This window comes from Ceratotherium simum, chromosome 12, assembly GCF_057802395.1.
Source record: "Ceratotherium simum simum isolate JZ-2026a chromosome 12, ASM5780239v1, whole genome shotgun sequence".
Taxonomy (NCBI): domain Eukaryota; kingdom Metazoa; phylum Chordata; class Mammalia; order Perissodactyla; family Rhinocerotidae; genus Ceratotherium; species Ceratotherium simum.
Genome location: NC_141911.1, coordinates 41,091,012 through 41,112,358, shown reverse-complemented (window position 1 = coordinate 41,112,358; position 21,347 = coordinate 41,091,012). Strand labels below are relative to the sequence as shown.

The window sequence follows — 21,347 nt, the reverse complement described above, 5'->3', positions numbered from 1 at the left end:
CACAAGTGATGGGGGAGTCAGAAAAGGTAGAAAGGAAAGTGTTGCCAGTATTCCTTCACAGCAGATTCCACTACTACAAATGGAAAAGATTAGTTGCTTGCCAAGATCTCTCAGTATTTGGGAAATTTTGCAAACCATGGGGAAAAAAATCTTAAAAATGACATTCAAAAGTGTCATTTTAATGACTATGTAAGACTCCCTTATGGAGATGTATCATGATTTCTTTACTCAATTCCCTAATCTCACCAACCTTCCTGGTTTGCTCAGGACTAAAGGGTTTCCCAGGTTGTGGAACTTGCAGTTCTAAAACTGGGACAGTCCTGGGAAAACTGGGCTGGTTGGACAGTCCTGGGAAAACTGGGCTGGTTGGTCACCCTGTTATTGAAGATGTAGGTTGTTTCAAATATTCGCTCATATAAACAACACTATGTGGAGTATTTTGATGCCTCTGTATTTAGCTGCATTTTGCATTATTTCTTTGGGTGAGATTCCTAGAAATGGAATTAATGGCTCAATGATTCTGGGCATGTTTGGAGCTCATGGTAACGCTCACAGCTCTTTATTGCACTTTCGCTGTCTTCTGCTAGATTGGTGGAGTCTGCCTGGACATTTGTGCTACCTCTGTCTCCATGGGTTCTTAGGGAGATACGCAGAAGACAGAGCCACGTACATGCTTGCTCTATCACTAGCTGGGGCTCCGCTTCTAAATCTCTAACTGGCCAGATTGCTTATGACTCCAACTACCTTTTGTCCAGGCCCGAGGTGGGCCAAAGCTGATTCCAAAAGATGGAGTGGACTCCCTGACCCCATTTCCCCCGACCACACCTTAATATGAACTCACTGACTCTTACTGCACACGGTAGTAAGAAAAGGGTGAGATCAGATGAAACCCAAGGCAGGTGGTCTTCCCATTACAGACTCAGCTATACTATCACCCCAGGCCTTCATCCCCAGTCACACAAGATGTTGCAAGCCAAACTCTTGCCTCTCTTCAGCCTCCTCCTAGGCAGGGTAAGGAAGCCTGAAAACCCCCTGAGTTACAGTGTGTCCCACAGACCTGACACTTGGAAATATGATGAGATATGAACTAATATTTACAAGTAAAAATATACTCGACCTGCCCCATAATGCTGTATTGAGAGTTAAGGCCGTCAGGTGACCTACTTTCCTGTGGAACTTTAGTAACTAAATTTCCCTGGTTGGGGTCCAAGGTCTCATACCAGACTGTTCTTTGTAGTAAGAAGTGTTAAAGTGTAGTCCTATTTCATGTGTTCTTAACAGGTGCCACAGGAAACCTGTGAACCCCTGAAACTGTGTACAATATTATTTATGTGCCTTTTTCTAAGAAAAGGTGCTTTTATCAGGTTCTCAAAGAGGTCTATGACCCAGAAAAGGTGTAAGAACGACTTTGTGTATATTAAATACTAAGGAGTTTTTGTTGTTGCTCTGTTTGTTTGTTTTATGTGGGACTTGTGCCAGGGCTTTGAGGTAGGCATCAGTTTAGCAATGATTTCAACAAATAAATTATATACACTATTAATTAATATTTTAAGATCCCCTGTAGTATTTCTAAGTTAAATTTGATTTTTTTTGTTTGTTTTGCTATTATGAAATTGTACTACTGTACAGCTACTGTAGTATTTCTAAGTTAAATTTGATTTTTTGTTAGTTTTGCTATTATGAAATTGTTTCAGGTCCAGCTAATTTGTTTTTGTCCAGGCAATGTATGTAAACTCTCATTTAAAAGGTTTGTGGAACAGTTGTTAGCCTACATCTAGGCATTGTTCTGCATTATTTTTGGTGTATTCTTTTGTTTATATTACTAAGCTAAAGTTAGCACAGATAGCACTAGGCTAGAAAATGGTGACAATGGTTTGAAAACAGGAAATTTTAGGCTTGTGTGTGTTTGGAACAGATGATCATAATGATAGAGCCAGTGGAGTGGAAACTTCCACTGAGCCTGTTTTTTCCTTATTTTGCTCTATGAGAAAAGATGGTGCTTCCTGGAAAACAACTCAAGTATTTTAAAGCAAATGGTTTTCTTTTGTCCCTGCTTCGTGGTTAATTTGTTTTTCTTTATTTTATTTACCCTGGTAGTAGTATTATAGAAATTTAATATTTTTAGTAGGTAAAGTAATTCCCAAAGTGCTTATTTTAGATATTTAAATACCTTAGTATATTACCATTTACTGACATGTTTTTAAAGAAATTTAAAATAGTATGAATATTATAACAATGAGACTTCATGGGAAGAAGAGACGGTGAAATTTGTTCCTCTATCTTAAGTGCTCCCAACTTTCCTTTTTTTAACCCTAGAATTTCAGTCTTTAAAACAAAGTAGTTATACTTTATTTGTCTAAGCTATTTCCTGACTAAGACTCCTTCCAGATGTATCCTGGAATTCTATATTTAAAAGAAAGGTTGAATTCATTCACTAATTGCAGAGTAAGAAGAGAGTATGCATTTCCATACATCCATACACTTTTTTGTTTTGGGTGCATCATTCCTAGATTTTTAAAAAATTAATAGACTTTCTTTTTTAGGGCATTTTTAGGCATAAGCTCTTTAAACATGTAATATTTTTTAAATTATAAGAGTAATAAGTGGAAGTTCCTTGAAAAAAATAAGACTATACAAAAGTATATAAAATAAAAATATGAAACTTGTCTGATCCTCCCATCCCTATATTCCAACAGTTAAAAATTCCGACAGAGACCAGAGACCTGTTCTCTAAACATAGTTTATGTGTGTTGTGTGTATACAAACACATGATCATTTCGGACAAATGCAGTCATACTATGTGTACAATTCTGCAACTTGCTTTTTTTCATTTAACAATTACCTTGTAGGCATTTTTCAAATATATATAGATTTATCTCACTTTTTAAATGTTTCGCATAGATTTATTATTGTATAGATTTCCCATAATTTATTTAACCATTACCTTGCCAGTGAAATTTAGATAAAACCTATCTTATGAAAAATAGCATTTTCATCTTGTGATACACGTATCTTCAACTCAAACATTTTACGGATTTCTGAGATTATACATAAATTTTGAATTCTACCAAAGAATTCACAGTAATGATCCCCTTTCGTTAAATATCAGTTGTGATATACCTTGTAAGAGATTTCAAAATAAGAAAGTTCCACTGCACTTTAGTCCCCAGTTTTCGAGGGTAATAGAGGGTTAGTAAATTACAGTGGTGATGTTTCACGATGGAAGGGCAGTTGGCTCAAGAAGGTCGAAAGTGCTGTTCTTCTGCAGCTTTGGGGTCCAGGTGAACTTGAGGATTCAGCAACTACCGAGAGACCTACATGCAGTCATCAGAGTTCTTTCTGAAGTGCTCTAAGGGAATGAGCTTGTTACTGGCTACTTGAGACCTCAGCTCTTGTGCTGAGAGCTCGGAGGAGCGGGATGAGTAGGTGCCTAAACTGGGGGGAAGTTGAGGAAAGCTTCAAAGAAGAGGTCTTGAGCTAGGTCTCGAAGGAGTAGGAGCTCATTGAATGAGAGAGATAGGGTGTGTTAGACTCAAAAACAACAAAATGTAAAGCCATAGAGGAGTGAACAAGCTGTGTGGGTGCTCACTGAGGTTGTCTGTAGAGGTGAGAGATTGGAGAGGCAATGCGGGTAAGTGTGGTTGTGAAGAACCTTGTGTGCCATCCTGTGAAAGGAGTTTGGACTTGACCCTGAGGATAACAACTTTAGACTTCTTTTTTCTTTCCCTGAGATCTTTTCATTTAAGTTCACTGGCTCTCTGCAATCATTCTGATGAACAGAAATCTTTAAGAGCATCCCATCAAGGTTTTGAGGGCTTCACAATATGTAAAGCACTGTTACGGATACAAAAATATTTAAAGAATGGTCTCGGCTTTCAAGGAACTTGATGTCTAGTTGGAAAAATAATTCACAAGCATTTGGCACAGCTGGAAATGTACATAGTAAAATTACAGATGGTTCCAAACTGTCCCATGGCAATTTCAGGACAGTAACTGTCGGGTTGCCAACAGTCCAGAGGGAAGATGTGGCAAGAAAAGGGGAGAGTTTGGACAGAATCTTGAAGAATGGATTAGGTTTCCAACGGTAGAAAGGAGTTTAAACATTCGCCAGTGGGATAAATATTGTGAACAAAAACAAGGAGGGAGATATATTTAACCACATTGGTAAGAGCAGAAGGCATGAGAAGATAAGGAATTAGACATAAGCTTGAAAAGAAAGATTTTTTTTTTAATTCTATTTTAAGAAGCAACCTAATTCTGTCTCTTGGTTGGACTGGTGATTCTCAGTCTTGACGGCATGTTAGAATCACCTGTTGAGTGTTTAAAACTACCTATGCCAGTGCAAGGCTGACATCCCAGACTGCGATTTAGTTGGTCTGAGGTGAGGCCCCAGACATCAATTTTTGTTTGAAGTAAAGTTCTCCAGATATTTCTTTTTTTTTAATTTTTTAAAATATTTTTGTGAGGAAGCTTGGCCATGAGTTAACATCCGTTGCCAATCCTCCTCTTTTTGCTGAGGAAGATTGGCCCTGAGCTAACATCTGTGCCCATCTTCCTCTATTTTGTATGTGGGACGCCTGCACAGCATGGCTTGATGAGTGGTGCATGGGTCCACACCCGGCATCCAAACCTGCAAACCCAGGGCTGCTGAAGCAGAGCACGCGAACTTAACCACTACACCACCGGGCTGGCCCCCCCTCCAGATATTTCTTATGTGTCCTTAAGGTTGAGAATCACTGGACCACCCTGACCTCTTCCCTTTTGCCCACCTGTATATTGGCTATTTCCTCAAAAGTTATCTCTTCCAGTAAAGGTACAGGGAAGGGATTAGGGAGTCTTGGGAGCATTATATCAGGCATATACTCTGTCAGTTATACCACAGAGGACTCAGAAAACAAGTGTGCAGCAGTTGCCATGTTTTCTTTAAAACTAAGCTCGTTTGCCATTTAGGCAAATTAGTCATATTTTGTGAATTTGTTAATAATGTTATTGCAGGTAATGGTTTAGGGCTAATCCAGATTGAATGTTTTTCCCCCACTTGATAATGGGACTCCGTCTATACTTCTTGCCAACATGCACATAGCCATACTCCATAAGGTGTGATAAACTTTATCTTAAGACCTTGCTTCAGTGTGACAAGTCTGTCGTCAATTTAACATGTGCAATTTGCTTAAATACAGAAAGCGTTTAAAAGAATAGTTCTTTTGAAAGGAAGTTTAAAAATATCTGTCGTATCTATCGAGTTTTTAAAACAGGTTTATTGTTTATATGCCTCTGCCTTACCTGACAATTCATGTCAGCCAGCTTGCCAGCGGGCTGGGCAGGTTGCAGTCATGTCAACATCCCCATAGCACGTAAATAGTTTGCGAGCTTCCATATTTTTCTCCTTGCCTCCTGTGATTGGAATATTCAGCAGACATTGACTGAGCACCTCCTTGGGACCAGGCAATGGGAAAAGAAAGATGAAAGGTGGAAAGACGTGGCTCCAGCCCTCAAGAAACTCACTTGTAGAGACGTCAGGCACGTAACTAGGAACAAGGTGGGAATGGAGAGCTTGGAGGGGCCCGCTCAGCGATGGTGCCCCAAAGAGGTCTGAGCTGAACCCAGGGGGTGGATTATGTGCCAGAAACAGCGTGTGTCAGGGCCAGAGGCAGGACAGAAGCAGAGTGTTAGGGGAACTGCAAGCATTTCTGATACGGATGTAATTGGAAGGCAGAGAGGCAAGAAGTGAGGCTGGAGAGATAGGGAGAGGCTTGGAGGGCCCCAAATGCCCTGCTAGAGAGTTTGGGCTTTATCCTGTGGGCAGTAGGCAGTCACTGAACATAGGGAATGGGTAAAGGGCAACCCAGATACCCCAAGCATTATGGATATTTAGTTTGGCAGTCTAACCTAAATGCGTCTAATCTAAATTGGAATCCAGGGACTATACAGGCTGTCCTCTTTTGGTGTTAATGTAAGAGCCGAAGTTAATCTTGAAACCCTGAGATGAGACACTGGAATCAGAGTCTGGTGCTTTTAAGCTACTTCAAAATGCAGACCTGCTGCTGAAGTCTTATGACTGCATCCTTTATTCAACTGAAAATAGAAGTGACTAGTGCATATAAGAAACGACAACAAAATAAATTTTGCATAGCTCTTCTCAAGCCTACCTGCTCGTAATGGGAGTCCAGTAGTTAAAGTGATTTTTCACAAGAATTTCGTTTAAAATTGCTTTGAGTATTTGGTTTTGAAGGTTTCTAGAGAACTTGTTCTTTTTGCCTCTTGCTGCTCTGCAGGGTTGCTGAGGCAGTGTACAGCTTTCTCTGGGGCTACCAAGGCAGCAGGGATAAAAATAGGACAAACTTTAAGAATCCCAGATATTTTCAGATAACAAAGACTGATTTATTTGGGCCCATTTTATGCTCTGACAAAACATAGAGAAGCTTTTGTGCTGCGATTAGCAAGGGTGCTGATGTCAGTTCTCTTGTCGAGCATCAAGCTTTATTCTGTGGCTAAATTGTGCTTTGTACCCTAATCCAGAGAACCTTTGTATCTGCCTTATTAAAGTGTGTAGTTTATGTAATTGCTTTTGTTTTCCAGTTTAATCTGTGCCAGATTCAATGAGAGTGACTCATTTTGTGGCTGAGACAAACATTCACATTTGGATCATGTTAAAAATAAATAAATAAGTGGCAGGTGCTGCTTGGCTAAATTCTGTGTTTTAATGCTGTAATTTCCTGCTGTAAGGGTTCATCTCTTAGATAATGTCTACTCAGCCTCTGTGATCGCTAGCCCAGTCTATCTAGTGCACCTCACTTCATTGCTGTTCATTTCTTGGCTCTTTATTTTAGTTTCCAAAGGCCTTTGAAATTTTAACAATATCATTTCAACAGGGAAGCAATGAAGTGGTTGGGGAGCCACGGTTAACCAGAAGACAAAGAGTGACACTTAAACTATAGCAAAAGGACACGTTCTGTTCTTTTCTGTTTTTGTCATTTTCCAAAAGTGTTTTGTGCGTGTGTTTTGGTAAAGCTGTCTTAGTTATGTTTATTATGTATATCTTCAGTATTGGAGCTCTTTTTCTCAAGTGCAAGATGTTTTGAAAGCACACCTTTCTATTCAGTGTCACCCATATATCTAATCTAATATTCTCAAAAATTTTACAACTGAAGGAAATTCTGTTTATTTACTGTACAAATATTTCTACGTACTAGGCACTGTGCTACATTGAGTATGTAATGGCAAATAAAGCAGACATGGTCACTATCTTCATGGACTTGACAGTCCACTAAGGGAGTTAAATACTAAATAAACAAATACAAAGAAAAATTGAATTGCAGAATTACAAAAATCACTACCTAGGTAAAATAGGGTCCCTAAAACTATGCCCTACTTTACATCAGGGGTGGTTGGTTTGAGGGTGGTCAGGGAAAGGAAGGCCTGAAGGTCAGAGTCGGCCTGACAAAGACTGGGGGAAGAAACATACCTGACTTAGGAAACAGCATGTGCAAAGTCCCTGAGGCAGGAAACAAGTTTGGCATCCTATAAACCATGTTATTAGGAGGGAGAAGTGACAATTGATAAAATTTAAGAGAGAAAAGACAGAAAGCTGTATTAAGAAGATGAACTATACAAGCACAGCAGTATGGCATTATTTAGTATAAGGGCAAATGAGCCTTCGTGCAGCCCAACAGCCTCTAAGAGCCTCACTGAAGTGCAGTATAGAAATTGATGTCTATAATACTTGGTCTTGAGTCACTGGGGAGTGGATGAATTATGTTTGATGAATTATGTAGTAAGGCATTTTAGAAAGATTTCCATGCAAGACATTAAAGTTTTAAAAAGTCATTTCTGTATTTAAAGACAGAACCTTCACCATCTGGAGAAATCACTTACTAAAAGATATGATTCCTTGATGGCCCTGGATAGATGACAGAAGAGTGTTTTTTCTTTTCTCTTTACTTGTTTATTACTTTTTCAAGCTTACTGCTTGATAGGGAGGTATTTGTAAAGTCATAATTTTACTAAGAGATGATCTTTATTTATTTTGAAGTAAATAGATGTCTTATATGTTAACTGAATGGGTTTTTATAATCCAAAAACCAGTGCTAAATAAATGTGAAGTTAATGGTTTACGGCTTTTCAATATTATCAACAGAACTCTACACTGCCTTCTCTACTGGACACCAATCGTTTACTTTTTTTTTTTTTTTGGTGAGGAAGATTGTCCCTGAGCTAACATCTGTGCCCATCTTCTTCTGTTTTGTGTGTGGGATGCCGCCACAGCATGGCTTGATGAGTGGTGCGTTGGTCCGCACCTAGGATTCGAACCCTGAAACCCCGGGCCACTGAAGCAGAGTGTGCAAACTTAACCACTATACCCCCGAGCCAGCCCCTCAATCGTTTACTTTTTTCCTTTAAGCTGCAGTCAGACTGAGACGTTAATTTAAAATCTTGATGGTATTAAAGCACTACATAATATTTTTAGGCCCTAGTGATTTTTGCCTATCCATTTAGCAATAGTTCTGCAGATACTTTGCTAGGGTTGCTATATTCTCAAATAGTTTCATTTACAGTATTTTCTTCATAATTAGTAAACTCCTTGAGGGTAGGAATCATGGATTACCTACTTGTATTTCTTCCCACAAGTACCTAGCATGGTATTTACAGTATATTCAATAATTTATTGACTGCTTAACTCATTGGTTTACTTCTTAATGTATCTAAATTTTCTTGAACGGATACAGTTTAAAGAATCTATTAAAATATTAAACCTAAAGTTATCACCCAAGTTAATGCAGTTATCGGTACAGTTGTCCAAGTTATTAAAGACCAAATGAGCTGGTTTATGGACCGCTCAGTCCCCTTAGTTTTCATTTTCTCTATCTCTTCCTCAGACCATTGTCATAGTTTCCTAGCACCTCCATCAGTGAACAATACAAGTGAATATAGATTCATGTCAGAATTTATTATAAAATTTGGTGAAGATGGAGGTGAAGACTAAACATCTGTTGGAGAAGTATATGTGGATTGTAGTTAATCCTCTTTTCTCTCTGTTCACATGTATTTTTCAGGGTAAAATGAAGCAGTTTTTAGTTGACGCTACAATGCCTTTTGTGTTACATATGCCAAATTTTGTAAAGCATAAAAAATGTAGAGATCCCATCATATCACATTCATATTGCTTTTGGTGATTATAAATTTAGTAGTGTTTTTTTTATAGACTGATATGTTTGTTCATGAAGACATAGAAATAATGCTTTGAGGAAATTGGCCTATGTTACGTACCAACATCGTGAGCATTCTTGGTCTGATTAGACTGTATGCAGAACACCAAACTCATATACTACTATAACATTTCTGAAAACACCGTAAGTGTAAGACTGTCATTACTCCAAAAGAGACATACTTTGTCAGGTTATACCTTTCCAGAACTAAAGGATTGGGCTGTTGTGACTGGTGCTCATCGTGGTCTCCAAATGAACAGAAGTGTACAGTGACCATTAAGAATGTTTGATTCGGGCCGGCCCCGTGGCTTAGCGGTTAAGTGCGCGCGCTGCGCTGCTGGCGGCCCCGGGTTCGGATGCCGGACGCGCATCGACGCACTGCTTGTCCGGCCATGCTGAGGCCGTGTCCCATATACAGCAACTAGAAGGATGTGTAGCTATGATCTACTGGGGCTTTGGGGGGAAAAAATAAATAAATTAAAAAAAAAAAAAGAATGTTTGATTCCATTGAGGATCATAAATTGTCATGTTTCTCAGTCTTTCTACTTCCTGGAGCGTTCTCCAGGTGATCTTACTTCACACGTTCAGTCTAGAGTACAAAATGTCTCTTAGTAGGTGACCAAGACTTGCTAAAATCGGCCTCTTTTCGATCTAGCTGACTGCCAGCTGAGGAAGAACTTCAGAGAGGAATAAGGCCTAATTTTGTTTCTGAGCAGAGATGTTGGATTTAAAGACTGCCTAAGCTGACTGGTTCAGTCATTTGGTTCTGCTTTTATTATTTGATCAATGTAGATTTTAGGGAGGGTAATAGGAAAAGAATTTTAGCCTTCTTTAGGCATAGTATGAAACTCAGAATTTACCAAAACTTCTGGAGTGCATGGTGAGTATAGGTCCAGATGCCAATATATGTTTGTTGGGAAGAGAAGGAGAAAGACTAAAAAAAAGTTATCGCATACTGAAGAATACAGATCTTTTCCATGTAGTCTTTGAACAACAGTCTGGCCAAAAGAAAGACACAGTCCATTTCTTTGCTTACTATCCAGATGGGAAACCAGGAAAGCTTCTAAATCTCTGTTTCTCCTCCCTACTCCTTGCTTCCACACCAAAAAAAAAGGAGAGAGAAACCTATAGCTTAAAATATAAAGGAGTCTTTTGAAGAAGCACTTTATGTGTATTCTTTATGGCATGATACTAAGGTGTGAAAAAACATTGCTTTTAAAAAAAATTGTCGTAAAACATACATAACTAAAATTTACCATTTTAGGGGCCGGTCTGGTGGCGTAGTAGTTAAGTTCGCTCAGCTTCGGCGGCCTGGGGTTCGCAGGTTCGGATCCCAGGTGCGGACCTATGTACCACGTATCAAGCCATGCTCTGGCAGGCGTCCCACATAAAACGGAGGAAGATGGGCATGGATGTTAGCCCAAGGCCAATCTTCCTCAGCAAAAAGAGGAGGATTGGCTACAGGTATTAGCTCAGGGCTAACCTTACTCACCGAAAAAAAAAAAATTTACCTTTTTTTTTTTTTTTAATTTAATAATTATTTATTTATTTATTTATTTTTTCCCCCAAAGCCCCAGTAGATAGTTGTGTGTCATAGTTGCACAACCTTCTACTTGCTGTTATGTGGGACGCGGCCTTAGCATGGCCAGAGAAGCGGTGCGTGGGTTCGCGCCGGGATCTGAACCCGGGCCGCTAGCAGCGGAGCACGCGCACTTAACCGCTAAGCCACGGGGCCAGCTCAAAAATTTACCATTTTAATCATTTTTAAGTGTACAGTTCAGTGGCATTAAGTACATTTATGTTGTTGTGCAATCATCATTACGATCCATCTCAAGAACTTTTTCATCTTCCCAAACTGAAACTCTACCCTTTAAATACTGACTCCCCACCCCCCCTCCCCCAACCCCTGGCAACTACCATTCTGCTTGCTGTCTCTATGAATTTGTTTACTGTAGGTACCTCATATTAGTGGAATCACACAATTTGTATCCTTTTTGTGACTGGTTTATTTTGCTTAGCATAATGTCTCAAGGTTCATCCATGTTATAGCACGTGTCAGAATCTTCTTCCCTTTTAAGGTTGAATAATATTCCATTGTATGTATACACCACATTTTGTTTCTCTCTTCATTCATCAGTGGACACTTGGGTTGCTTCCACCTTTTGACTGTTGTGAATAATGCTGCTCTGAACATGGGTGTATAAATACCTGTTTGAGACCTTGCTGTCAATTCTTTTGAATATATATCCACAACTGGAATTTTTTGAGGAACTGCCATACCATTTTTCCACAGCAGTTGCACCATTTTACATTCCCAGTGCACAGAGTTTCCAGTTTCTTCACATCTTGGCCAACACTTGTTATTTTCTGCTTTTTTTGGTAATAGCCATTCTAATGCATATGAAGTGGTATCCCATTGTGGTTTCAATTTGCATTTCTCTAATGATAGTGAAGTTGAGCATCTTTTCATGTGCTTAACTTCTTTGGAGAGTCTGTTCAAGTCCTTTGCCCATTTTTTTAATTGGGTGGTTTATTTTTGTTGTTGTTCCTGAGTTGTAGGTGTTCTTTATGTATTCTGGACATTAATGTCTTATCGGATATATGATTTGCAATATTTTCTCTTATTATGTGATTTGCTTTTTCACTCTGTTGATTATGTCCTTCAGTGTATTAAAGTTTTAAATTTTGATGTAGTCCAGTTTACCTATTTTTTCTTTTGTTTCCTGTGCTCTTACTGTCATATCCAAGAAATCATTGCCAAATCTAATATCATGAAGCTTTCCCCTATGTTTTCTTCTAAGAGTTTTGTAATTTTAGTTCTTACATTGAGGTCTTTGATCCATTTTGAGTTAATTTTTGTACGGTGTGAGGTCAGAGTCCAACTTCATTTTTTTGCATATGGATATCTAGTTTTCCCAGCACCGTGTGTTGAAACCACTGTTTTTTTATGATTAGTAAAAACTAAATCTTTTTTGGTTTGCTGACTTGATATTCCATATCAGTGTAATATCTTCTCATAATCAGTTAATATCTTCTAATATTCTATTACAAGATCTAATAGAAAATACTAAATATGCATATCTACACACTGTTAAATTAATTGAGGCATCAGTAAACTGTGCTGGAGTGGTAGGTTATTCTATGGAAACAAAACATTGTATGTGAATTTCTCTCGACAATGCATTTGTAAAATTGGTTTGAGAAATGTGCATCTTCCTGAAAAATTTCTCTCAAATGAATACTAGATAGATATTTTTGTTTTGTTCCTAGGCCTGGAAGAGGAGATGGTTTGTGTTACGCAGTGGCCGTTTAACTGGAGATCCAGATGTCTTGGAATATTACAAAAATGATCATGCCAAGAAGCCCATCCGTATTATTGATTTAAATTTGTGTCAGCAAGTTGATGCTGGATTGACATTTAACAAAAAAGAGTTTGAAAACAGCTACATTTTCGATATCAACACCATTGACCGAATTTTCTACTTGGTAGCAGACAGTGAAGAGGAAATGAATAAGTGGGTTCGTTGTATTTGTGACATCTGTGGGTTTAATCCTACGGAAGAAGGTAAGTTCAAGACTTTGTTTTTCAACCCGAGTTCTCCTTTATTACTACTTTTTTAGACCTGTTATAAAATTCTTTATTTCAGTTATACAATATAATATTTGTTTTATTTTTTTATAATAGTAACAGCATTTGGAAAAAGCACTAAACTCTTTAATCAGTTTGGGGAAAAACTTTTTATAGGTTTTAGAAAGAGAAACTTAACCATTAGGAGGCAATGTCTGAATAAATGTCCTGGAGAAGAAGGTAACACGAAGACATACTTATTTAAGAGCATTTCTTGAGTTCCTATCTAGATATTAAGTTGAACCTTACAACACTGCTGATATTTGACTATTTTTGTCCTATGAAAAACAGCACTTTCATGTGGCTCAACTTAATTCTTTAGGTGTTACTTTTAAAACTATATTGGATTATGAAGTCATGAAACTGCCAAGGCAACTATCAGTACATATGAAAAGAAATGAGAATCAGTCACGAAATGTGATGAAAAAGTGACAAACAAATGAGTTTACTTAACATAGAAGTTCTGAAAAGAGCATGGAGGAAGAGGGGGCTCAAGGTTTGGATAAGAAGTAGTGAAGAAAAGCTTCTTGGAGGAAGACAAATTGTAAATTGCAGGCTTCTGAAAGAAGTAGTACTTCTGCACAAATGAAAGGAAGGATGCAGAAGCCTCCAGGCTTAGGGGCCAGGGAGAGAAAGGACCCAGAGGTAGACTAGAATTCTACTTCACTGGAGCAGAGGGCTATGAATGACAAAGGCAAGGGGAGAGTTGCTTGAGGATCTGATATTTGGGGCGCCTATCCTGGGAAGAGCTGAGTGATTAGAGGTCTCCAGAAGAGTTTTATAAGTGGAATTCCTCTTTAGATGCTTTTATATAGCTGTCCTGACCACCTGTTCCCTGTCCACTTCTCTACTTTTCTTCCTTTTTAAACAAACACTAAGAACCTATGTAGGCCACTCCAATACAAATTTAGGTTTGTGGAGCCAAGAGTCAGAAATAAAGGCAGCCTGAAGTCTTTGACCTTATTGTTTTCATGGTTATACTCATGTTTACAAGTGTGCATTTCCAAATATCTATATTTAGGAGTCCCCGCGATTCAGTGAGGGGTGGAAAAATTGTATTAGCCATCAACATCCAGTTTTGGATTGAAGTGAAACAGTAATCATCTCTAATTAGCTCACGTCAGCATGCTGTTTCCTTTCTGGCCAGTCAGCAGCCCAGGAGAAGGAGCCTTCCAGGGCTGGGATGGGCCCAGTGGGGTGGGGGAAACCCCTTGGTGAGGGAATCCAGAATGCCCCCAAGGGGGCGGGCCTAAGAGGGAAGGAGACATCCAGTTTAGACAGGAGGTGCCTAATGAGCTAGAGTTTGTCAACAGAGCTCTGGTGATTAAAAGCCTCAAGAAATTGCTTCATGTGTGGAATTAAGGCTTCAGTTGTTTCTGTGAAGTTACTAAATATGTTCACATTTTAAGTGGGCACAGGGGTATTATTTCTAACTCCAGTTAAACTTCTTTCCTTTCTTGTTTGCATATAAAGTCTATATTTGAGTGCAGTGGAAGATTTTAAAGTCACAAACCAGATAGCTCTCTTTTTAATGGTTATTTAACAGCCACTCGGTAATGATAATTATTGGGTTTAGACACCACATTAGTTTCATTATGTGATGGATTTTCAGTTAAAAAAATATAAGCTGTGTAATCTTTTTCTTGATGTACTTTTGCGTGCTACCTTTTCAATTTAGAATTTGTTTTGGGGGGACATAATCTGTCCCCATTGGTTGCCTGTATAGCTTCAGCTGATCCGAAAGACTGATCTGAAAGACTAAGTAGTAGGTGTTCCTCTGCCGGTCTGTTTTCTTTGTAATTCTTCTAAATATATTTAACAAAGGAAATGAGATGCTCTCTGAGAGGAGGCACATTCTCCAGTCAAGGAATATGAATGTCTAATTTTTGGAAGCCCATTTAGGGGTGGGTAGAGTTGAGAACCCCCAAAGTAAGAATATCTAATGCTCAAGCATCCCAGATTAATTTTGCAAATGTTAAGACATGGAGTCTGGTCCATTTGTCCACCTTAGAATGGGTGGACATTCTCCTCAGCTCTGGGAAGAAGAAAAGTTGTGTCTACTTCAGAAAATTGATTCATTAATTTACCAAAATTTGAGTTTGCCAGCACTCTACCAGGCTTTAGAGATTCATTCAACCAGTATATATTAGGTGACTAGGTAGGGAGACAAATGGCAAACATTACAGACATGAAACTGAGCATCTAGAGGGAGAGGATTCACACCCAAAATAATTCATTACAGTCGTTGATGATTGCAAGTTATATATATGTGTGTGTGTGTGTATCCACATATATAATAATCATACTTTAATGTATTAAGTATGATACTGTGGGAGTTTGTAAATACAGTTCTTAGAGCTTACAGTCAGACTAATAGGAGAGACAGGCAAATACCGCTTGATAAGTGCTTGGCTAAAGAAAAGATAAATAAGCATAGATAGCAGTTGATTTAGTCTTAAGAGGGTTAGGAAAAGCCTAGGTGGTAGTAAATGGCTCTGTGGCTATAACTGATAATGCACTGAGAACTTTATTCTTATACTTAGCAGAACATTTTCGTTGATATCGGTAGTCAGAATCGGCCGGCCGTGTCTGTTTTCACTTTATAAAGTTACTGGTATAGGGAGGGGAGGAAGTTTCAAAACTTGAAAGCTACAGTGACTTTTTCAGTGGCAAAACTCCCAAATCCTTATAAAATGGATTAGAAGTGTTTTTGCCTTGAGTGAAACTCTCAATTTATGAACTTATTATCTTCACAATATCCATAAAATGAGAGACTGTAAGAAAATTAATAGAATGGTTAATCAAATTTGATATATATAATCTGAGTTAGCTACCAAGAACAGCTATGCTAATCACAAATCATTTTTATGTGTTCATTACAGCAAGCCCCTATGGACCTCAATTTGCCAGTGCTTTCTAAATTTAGTTCATGAGCTATATCTAAATGCAACTGCGTTTATTTTTTAAATTCTACAATTTAGATTTTTCACAAGTTCATCCTGGCCATCTCCCAAATAGCCACAGTTAGAAATGTCTTACTATGCTATGTCGAAGACTTGAGTTTCTTGGAATAAATCAGTTAAAGATAAGCAGTCCTTCATTGTGTAGTATCAGGGAGCCACAAAAATATTTTATTTTACTCTGTAATTTAGGTTTTTGATGCATAGTAACAAACGTGCAAAAAGGCTTTGAAGTCTACCTCTGTATTTGCTTATTCACTTATAGTAGCTGACTTTGTTAGATGCCCTTTTTTTAAATCTGCACATTTAAAGATTTGCATCAAATTCTAAACTGCAGAGAACTGCTATTATCCTTTGTGATCACATTCATACAGTTTAATAAGACAAGGTAGATACCAAAAAGTCTTTGCTCTTCCATTAACTTTACTACTTGCTTTATATTCTCTTGCTTCCAAATAGATCTCACGTCAATCACTAAATAATAGGTGTTTTTGTTTTTACCTAGATCTGTCCCCTGAGCCCTGTGCCCTTCCCATTTCAGAGAGCTGAATGTGCTCCCACTCTTGGCTTAAAACTAATAACACGAAATGATTTTTCACTACACTAGTGTCAGGCTAGACGTAGGAAGAAATAGGCTATGATCGGATACTGCAGTCTGAGAAAATAACTATCCCAATCCCTATGAGAATAACTAATTTTCTCCTGAAAACAAAAGGAAAGGGGAAAAATCTGACCTGTGTTTTGATTCCAGGAACCTCTCAAAATATCGTTACCATGTTATTTCCGCTGCCCCAGGTGACCACTGCTATTATTGAATACTCAGAATGCTGGCAGGCGGAATCTGTTTTTAAATTCTAGCTCATTGAACTGTGTGCCGTTCCTATGAATGCTTTTATTTAGTAGATTTGAAGGTAGAAACTAATTTCTTTTGTTTTTCTTGGAAATGTGCAGATTTATTTTTGTTTCTACACCGAGGTGGAAGCTGTTAAATTTGCTAAATAAGCGCCGGGAAGCACAGCCTGAGGGCCGTAGCAGCTGACTGACTTCGCGCAAAGGCTTCTGGTCTAATTTCAGGAGGCAAGATTAGCAAGTTGCCTCTTATCATCAGAGGAGTTACTTTTCTCAAAATCCCAGATAATAGTGCCTTTACAAAAACATCGTGATTCTGTGTTTGATATTCTTCCCTTTAGAAAAGTAGATAAACTAACATGTAAGAATATACATATGCTCCCTTTCCTGTAAAGAAATGCTTCTTAATTAGAGAACTTTTAAATTTCTCTTATTTACTTTTTAATTCAGGTATAACTTACTATTTTGAAAGGCACAGATCTTAAGCGTACAGTTCAATATAGTTTTATATATCTATCTATATCTATACATAGAAATAGAAATCTGTGTAACCGCCACTCAAATCAAGAAATGGAACATTTCCAGTCCCCCAGAAGGTTTTCTCATGCTTCTCCCTAGTAAAAAAACCAGAAAAAAGCCCAAATGTAACCATTATTTTGCTTCTGTCACCATAGATTAGTTTCACCTATACTTGAACTTATATATAAGTAAAACTATTGAGTTTGGCTTCTTTTTTTGGTATTAAGTCTGTGAGATTCATGCATGTAGCATGTAGCAAGAGTTCTTCCTCATCCTAGGTAGCATTCCATTGTGTGACTGTATCACAAATTATTGATCTGTTTGAATCCTGATGGACATTTGTGTTGTTTCCAGTTTTTAGTTAATGCAAATAAAGCTGCTGTGAACATTGTTATATGTCTTTTGATGGACATGAACAGTTAGTTCTTTCGGGTATATACCCATGAGTGGAATTGCTAATCATAGGATATATATGTATATGTTTAGCTTTAGTAGATTTAGTCTCTTTAGTTTTCCAAAGTTATTGTACCAGTTGCTTTCCTACCAGCAATGTATGAGACTTCCAGTTACTCTACATTCTCATCAACATTTGATATGGTTGGTCATTAATTTTAGCCATTCTAGTAAGTGTGTAGTGGTATCCCATTGTGGTTTTTTTTTTTTTTTTTTGTGAGGAAGATCAGCCCTGAGCTAACATCCGTGCCAATCCTCCTCTTTTTTTGCTGAGGAAGACTGGCTCTGAGCTAACATCTATTGCCAATCCTCCTCCTTTTTTTATTTTTCCCCCGAAGTCCCAGTAGATAGTTGTGTGTCATAGTTGCACATCCTTCTAGTTGCTGTATGTGGGACGCGGCCTCAGCATGGCCGGAGAAGCGGTGCGTCTGTGAACGCCGGGATCCGAACCCGGGGCCGCCAGCAGCGCAGCGCGCTCACTTAACCACTAAGCCACTGAGCCGGCCCCCATTGTGGTTTTAATTTGCATTTTCCTGAGGACCAGTTCAACCAGAGAATTTGTTCTATTTTGTTTTGTTTTGTTTTATTACACATTTTCAAGCAATTACCCTTGAGATCTTGATTCACTGAGTCTCCTGAAGTGGGGCCCAGGCACCTAGATTTCTAGGTGTGATTCTGATGCTATGACATCTCTGGATAAGAATTAAGGCATTAGTCAGCACTTCCTAAGGGTTTATTTTAAAAGTCTCCAAGAATATTTTCACAGCCTGTTAAAGAGATAGTCATGACAAATAAGAAGATAAATTTTCTACTTGAAACACATTAAGTAGATTGGTCTATGATTAAAGGACTTCGATATTTGATTAAATAAATTGAAGAAACTGTGCAGGTTGCTTCACTGAAAATTGCAACTACTGCTGTTTCTTGTTTGTATCCACTTGGTAGACTTACCTTTATAAAATGTTCTTCCATAAAAAAATGATGTGTTCAGAAGTGAGAAGATGGTTATTTTAGCATTAATGATAACGCATACTCTTTGCGGACTCTTATTTGGTAAATTAATTAGATATAGATCTATTTGAAATGCTTCTCATTACAGAAAAAAAAATCTACAACAGACTAGCTAAATCAGTAACCAGTGGAAACAGAATAAACTTGACCAATTTACCTTTCATTGTGAACATAAAGGTAAAACTTTTGCAATAGAAACCAACAAATATTCTATCAGCAAATGTAGCCCATCCTCAAAAAAGAGGCTCTCATCTGGTCCCCTGACAAGGACGTGAGCAATAAGACAGTTTTATTACCACATGCTCAGATGGCAGTATGTTGTTAGTCACAAAATCAGAGGACTTATCCCATCAACTTTGAAATATTCTGCCTTACCAATAAGAAAGAGTAGAATTGCTTCCCTGCGCTTAAGCTCTTGTGCCATTTGGTTAAAAAAAAAAATTATTCCAAATGTTTAGAGACATCGTCTGGGCACTTCACCTTCTGTGAGGGACACTACCACCAGGGCATTATGGTTCCAAATAGGATAAAACTGGGCATGATGCTACGGATCGTGTGGACCAGTTTCTTATTTGTGGTTCTCCTCGTAATAAACTACTTCTCTTCACTGAAAGATCATGAAGGCTTTCCTTAGCAGGACTTACTGGCTTTCTAAGTAAAATTCAATTCAGAGTTTGCTCCAGCAGCTCATTAGACCTTTAATAGATGCTAATTGTCCTCCTCATGCCTTCTGAATTAAGAGACAGGAAATCATTTTACACACAGAAGAAAACCCTAAACTGATGTTGAGTTCTCAGAAACTTGATACCAGTGTTACTTAGAAAGAGCAGTAAGTTAGAAACCCAAGTGAGGCAGAGAGCAGCCAGCATGGTCTGCTCAACTACTTGTAGGGTAGAATAGGGGCAAATCACGTCTTTATAAGGTGGAACAGTTGGTTAACTTTTGGCCGGAAATTTTATGTTAGAGAGTATTTAGACCCAGTGCAAATACTTGCATTAAAATATGCAGAGCTGAGTATATAGTCAAATTAACATGAGTAGAATAATCCCAAAGACTGCGGCTTTGAAGAAGTGCATTACCTGAGCCAAAGTGGAAAAGCAGTGTCCGTTTCCCTTTAAAGTCCTCTGTGTGCCGTGTTGTTTGGAATGGTTGGGTTTGCTTTTCACGGCTGTTCGAAGAACTGTTCTTTCGTGAGGTTGCTAGTGAACATAACGGAAATTTTTCTCTAGTTCTTACCTCTTAGAAGTGCATATTTCTTCCCATATTGTGAATGAGATGTTTTTATTTTATTTTTTTAAAGAAGCTTTGAATCCCAGGCCTCTTGAGAAAATTGAGAGGATCTTGCAGCTATAAAGAGGGTAAAACAGTTTCACCATTCACAGGTGGGAGAAATGGAAGGTTAAAATGAGATGGTCCCGTTGTGTTAAAACAAGATCAGACAGACATGATTGCCTGGCTGGGTGATTTTTTTTCCCACTTAAGATGGATCGCTCAGTTCATTTAGTTCTTGCCATCAAGTTTAGAAAAAATATTAAAGGAAAAGTGTATCTCTAAAAACAACCACCTGGAGAAGTTATTAGGAGTTAGAGTAGAAAACTAGAATTTATACTATTTTACATAGTGATATATTTCCACTATTTAGTTTCATTTTGTTTTGGTCAGAACTAAAAACTGAACTAGATTATACAATTTTACAGTGCCTCTATGGTAGAGGAAATGAGAAGTCTATAAAATATGCAGTATGCTTGTAAGTACAACCTGTCGGATACATTAACTGCTTTCTGATCTCTCTGATTTTTTTTCCTCAATGTTGTATATATTGTTTTTAAGCTCTTCTTTAAAAGATAAATATTTTTCATAGTTTTCTAAAGTTTAACAATCTACCAAGATTTACTCTGAGTCACTGCTTGATCTATGGCATTTTAAATCCCCTTAAATAAATCTCTGTATATTTGCAACTGAATCAAAACAGTAAAACATTTCATAGGGTACCTTATATACACTTTATAATCAACATCTATTAGACATGAGGTGTTTGAGTTTCCACTGAAATTATGGATTTATGTTGTATAAATGTCCAAAAATTCATTTTTTTATTCTCACTATTTTCTGTTCTCGTCTTTCAATAAATAAGAAAGAGTTAATTAATTAACTCCTGGCATAAAGTGTTAGATTTTGTTAGATGAGCTTGTATGAAGACTCTACATTGCATGACAAAAATAAAACATTAGCAATGAGCTCAACTGCTGTTTACTCAAGCCAGATTTTCCAGGTGAAAGAAGTTTTCAAATTTAATTAACGTCTAGTAGGGCTCACAAATTTCTTGAAGAGCAAATTCCAAGCCACACATGTGGGTGAATGGGTCTTGCAGATGTGAGAGTGCCTCTTGCTTTAATTTCTTCCAATCTGACATAAAGTGCTAAGTGAGTTTCTGCTGGATACATGAAACATGTTTGAGCGTCTCCCACATGTAAGGCTCAGTGAAGCATAGGAGTTCTGATCCTTTTTGTTTGTTTTGGGGACCCACAATTAAAGATAAACTGTTATATTTAGCCATATTAGTGTGTTACTATTCAGGTTTTACAGTTAGGATATGAACTTCTATGCCTAGAAAAAAGAGTTGTAAAATGAACTAGGTAACCTTCGCTGTGGTGCATGTATGAATGTTAAATAAAGCTCCTAAACTTCTTCCATAGTATCTAGAGAAGACAGAGCTGACAT

General features: G+C 37.9%; 1 protein-coding gene across 5 annotated transcripts in view; it reads left to right on the top strand.

Moving 5' to 3' along the window:
• GAB1 (GRB2 associated binding protein 1) overlaps nucleotides 1-21,347 on the top strand; it is a 117,941-nt gene that overhangs the window by 64,770 nt on the left and 31,824 nt on the right. For all 5 annotated transcript variants that reach the window (XM_014780174.2, XM_014780175.2, XM_004420873.3 and 2 more), the window contains exon 2: nucleotides 12,477-12,771. In XM_014780174.2, the coding sequence (XP_014635660.1) occupies nucleotides 12,477-12,771 (295 nt within the window). The remainder of the gene's footprint in view (nucleotides 1-12,476; nucleotides 12,772-21,347) is intronic.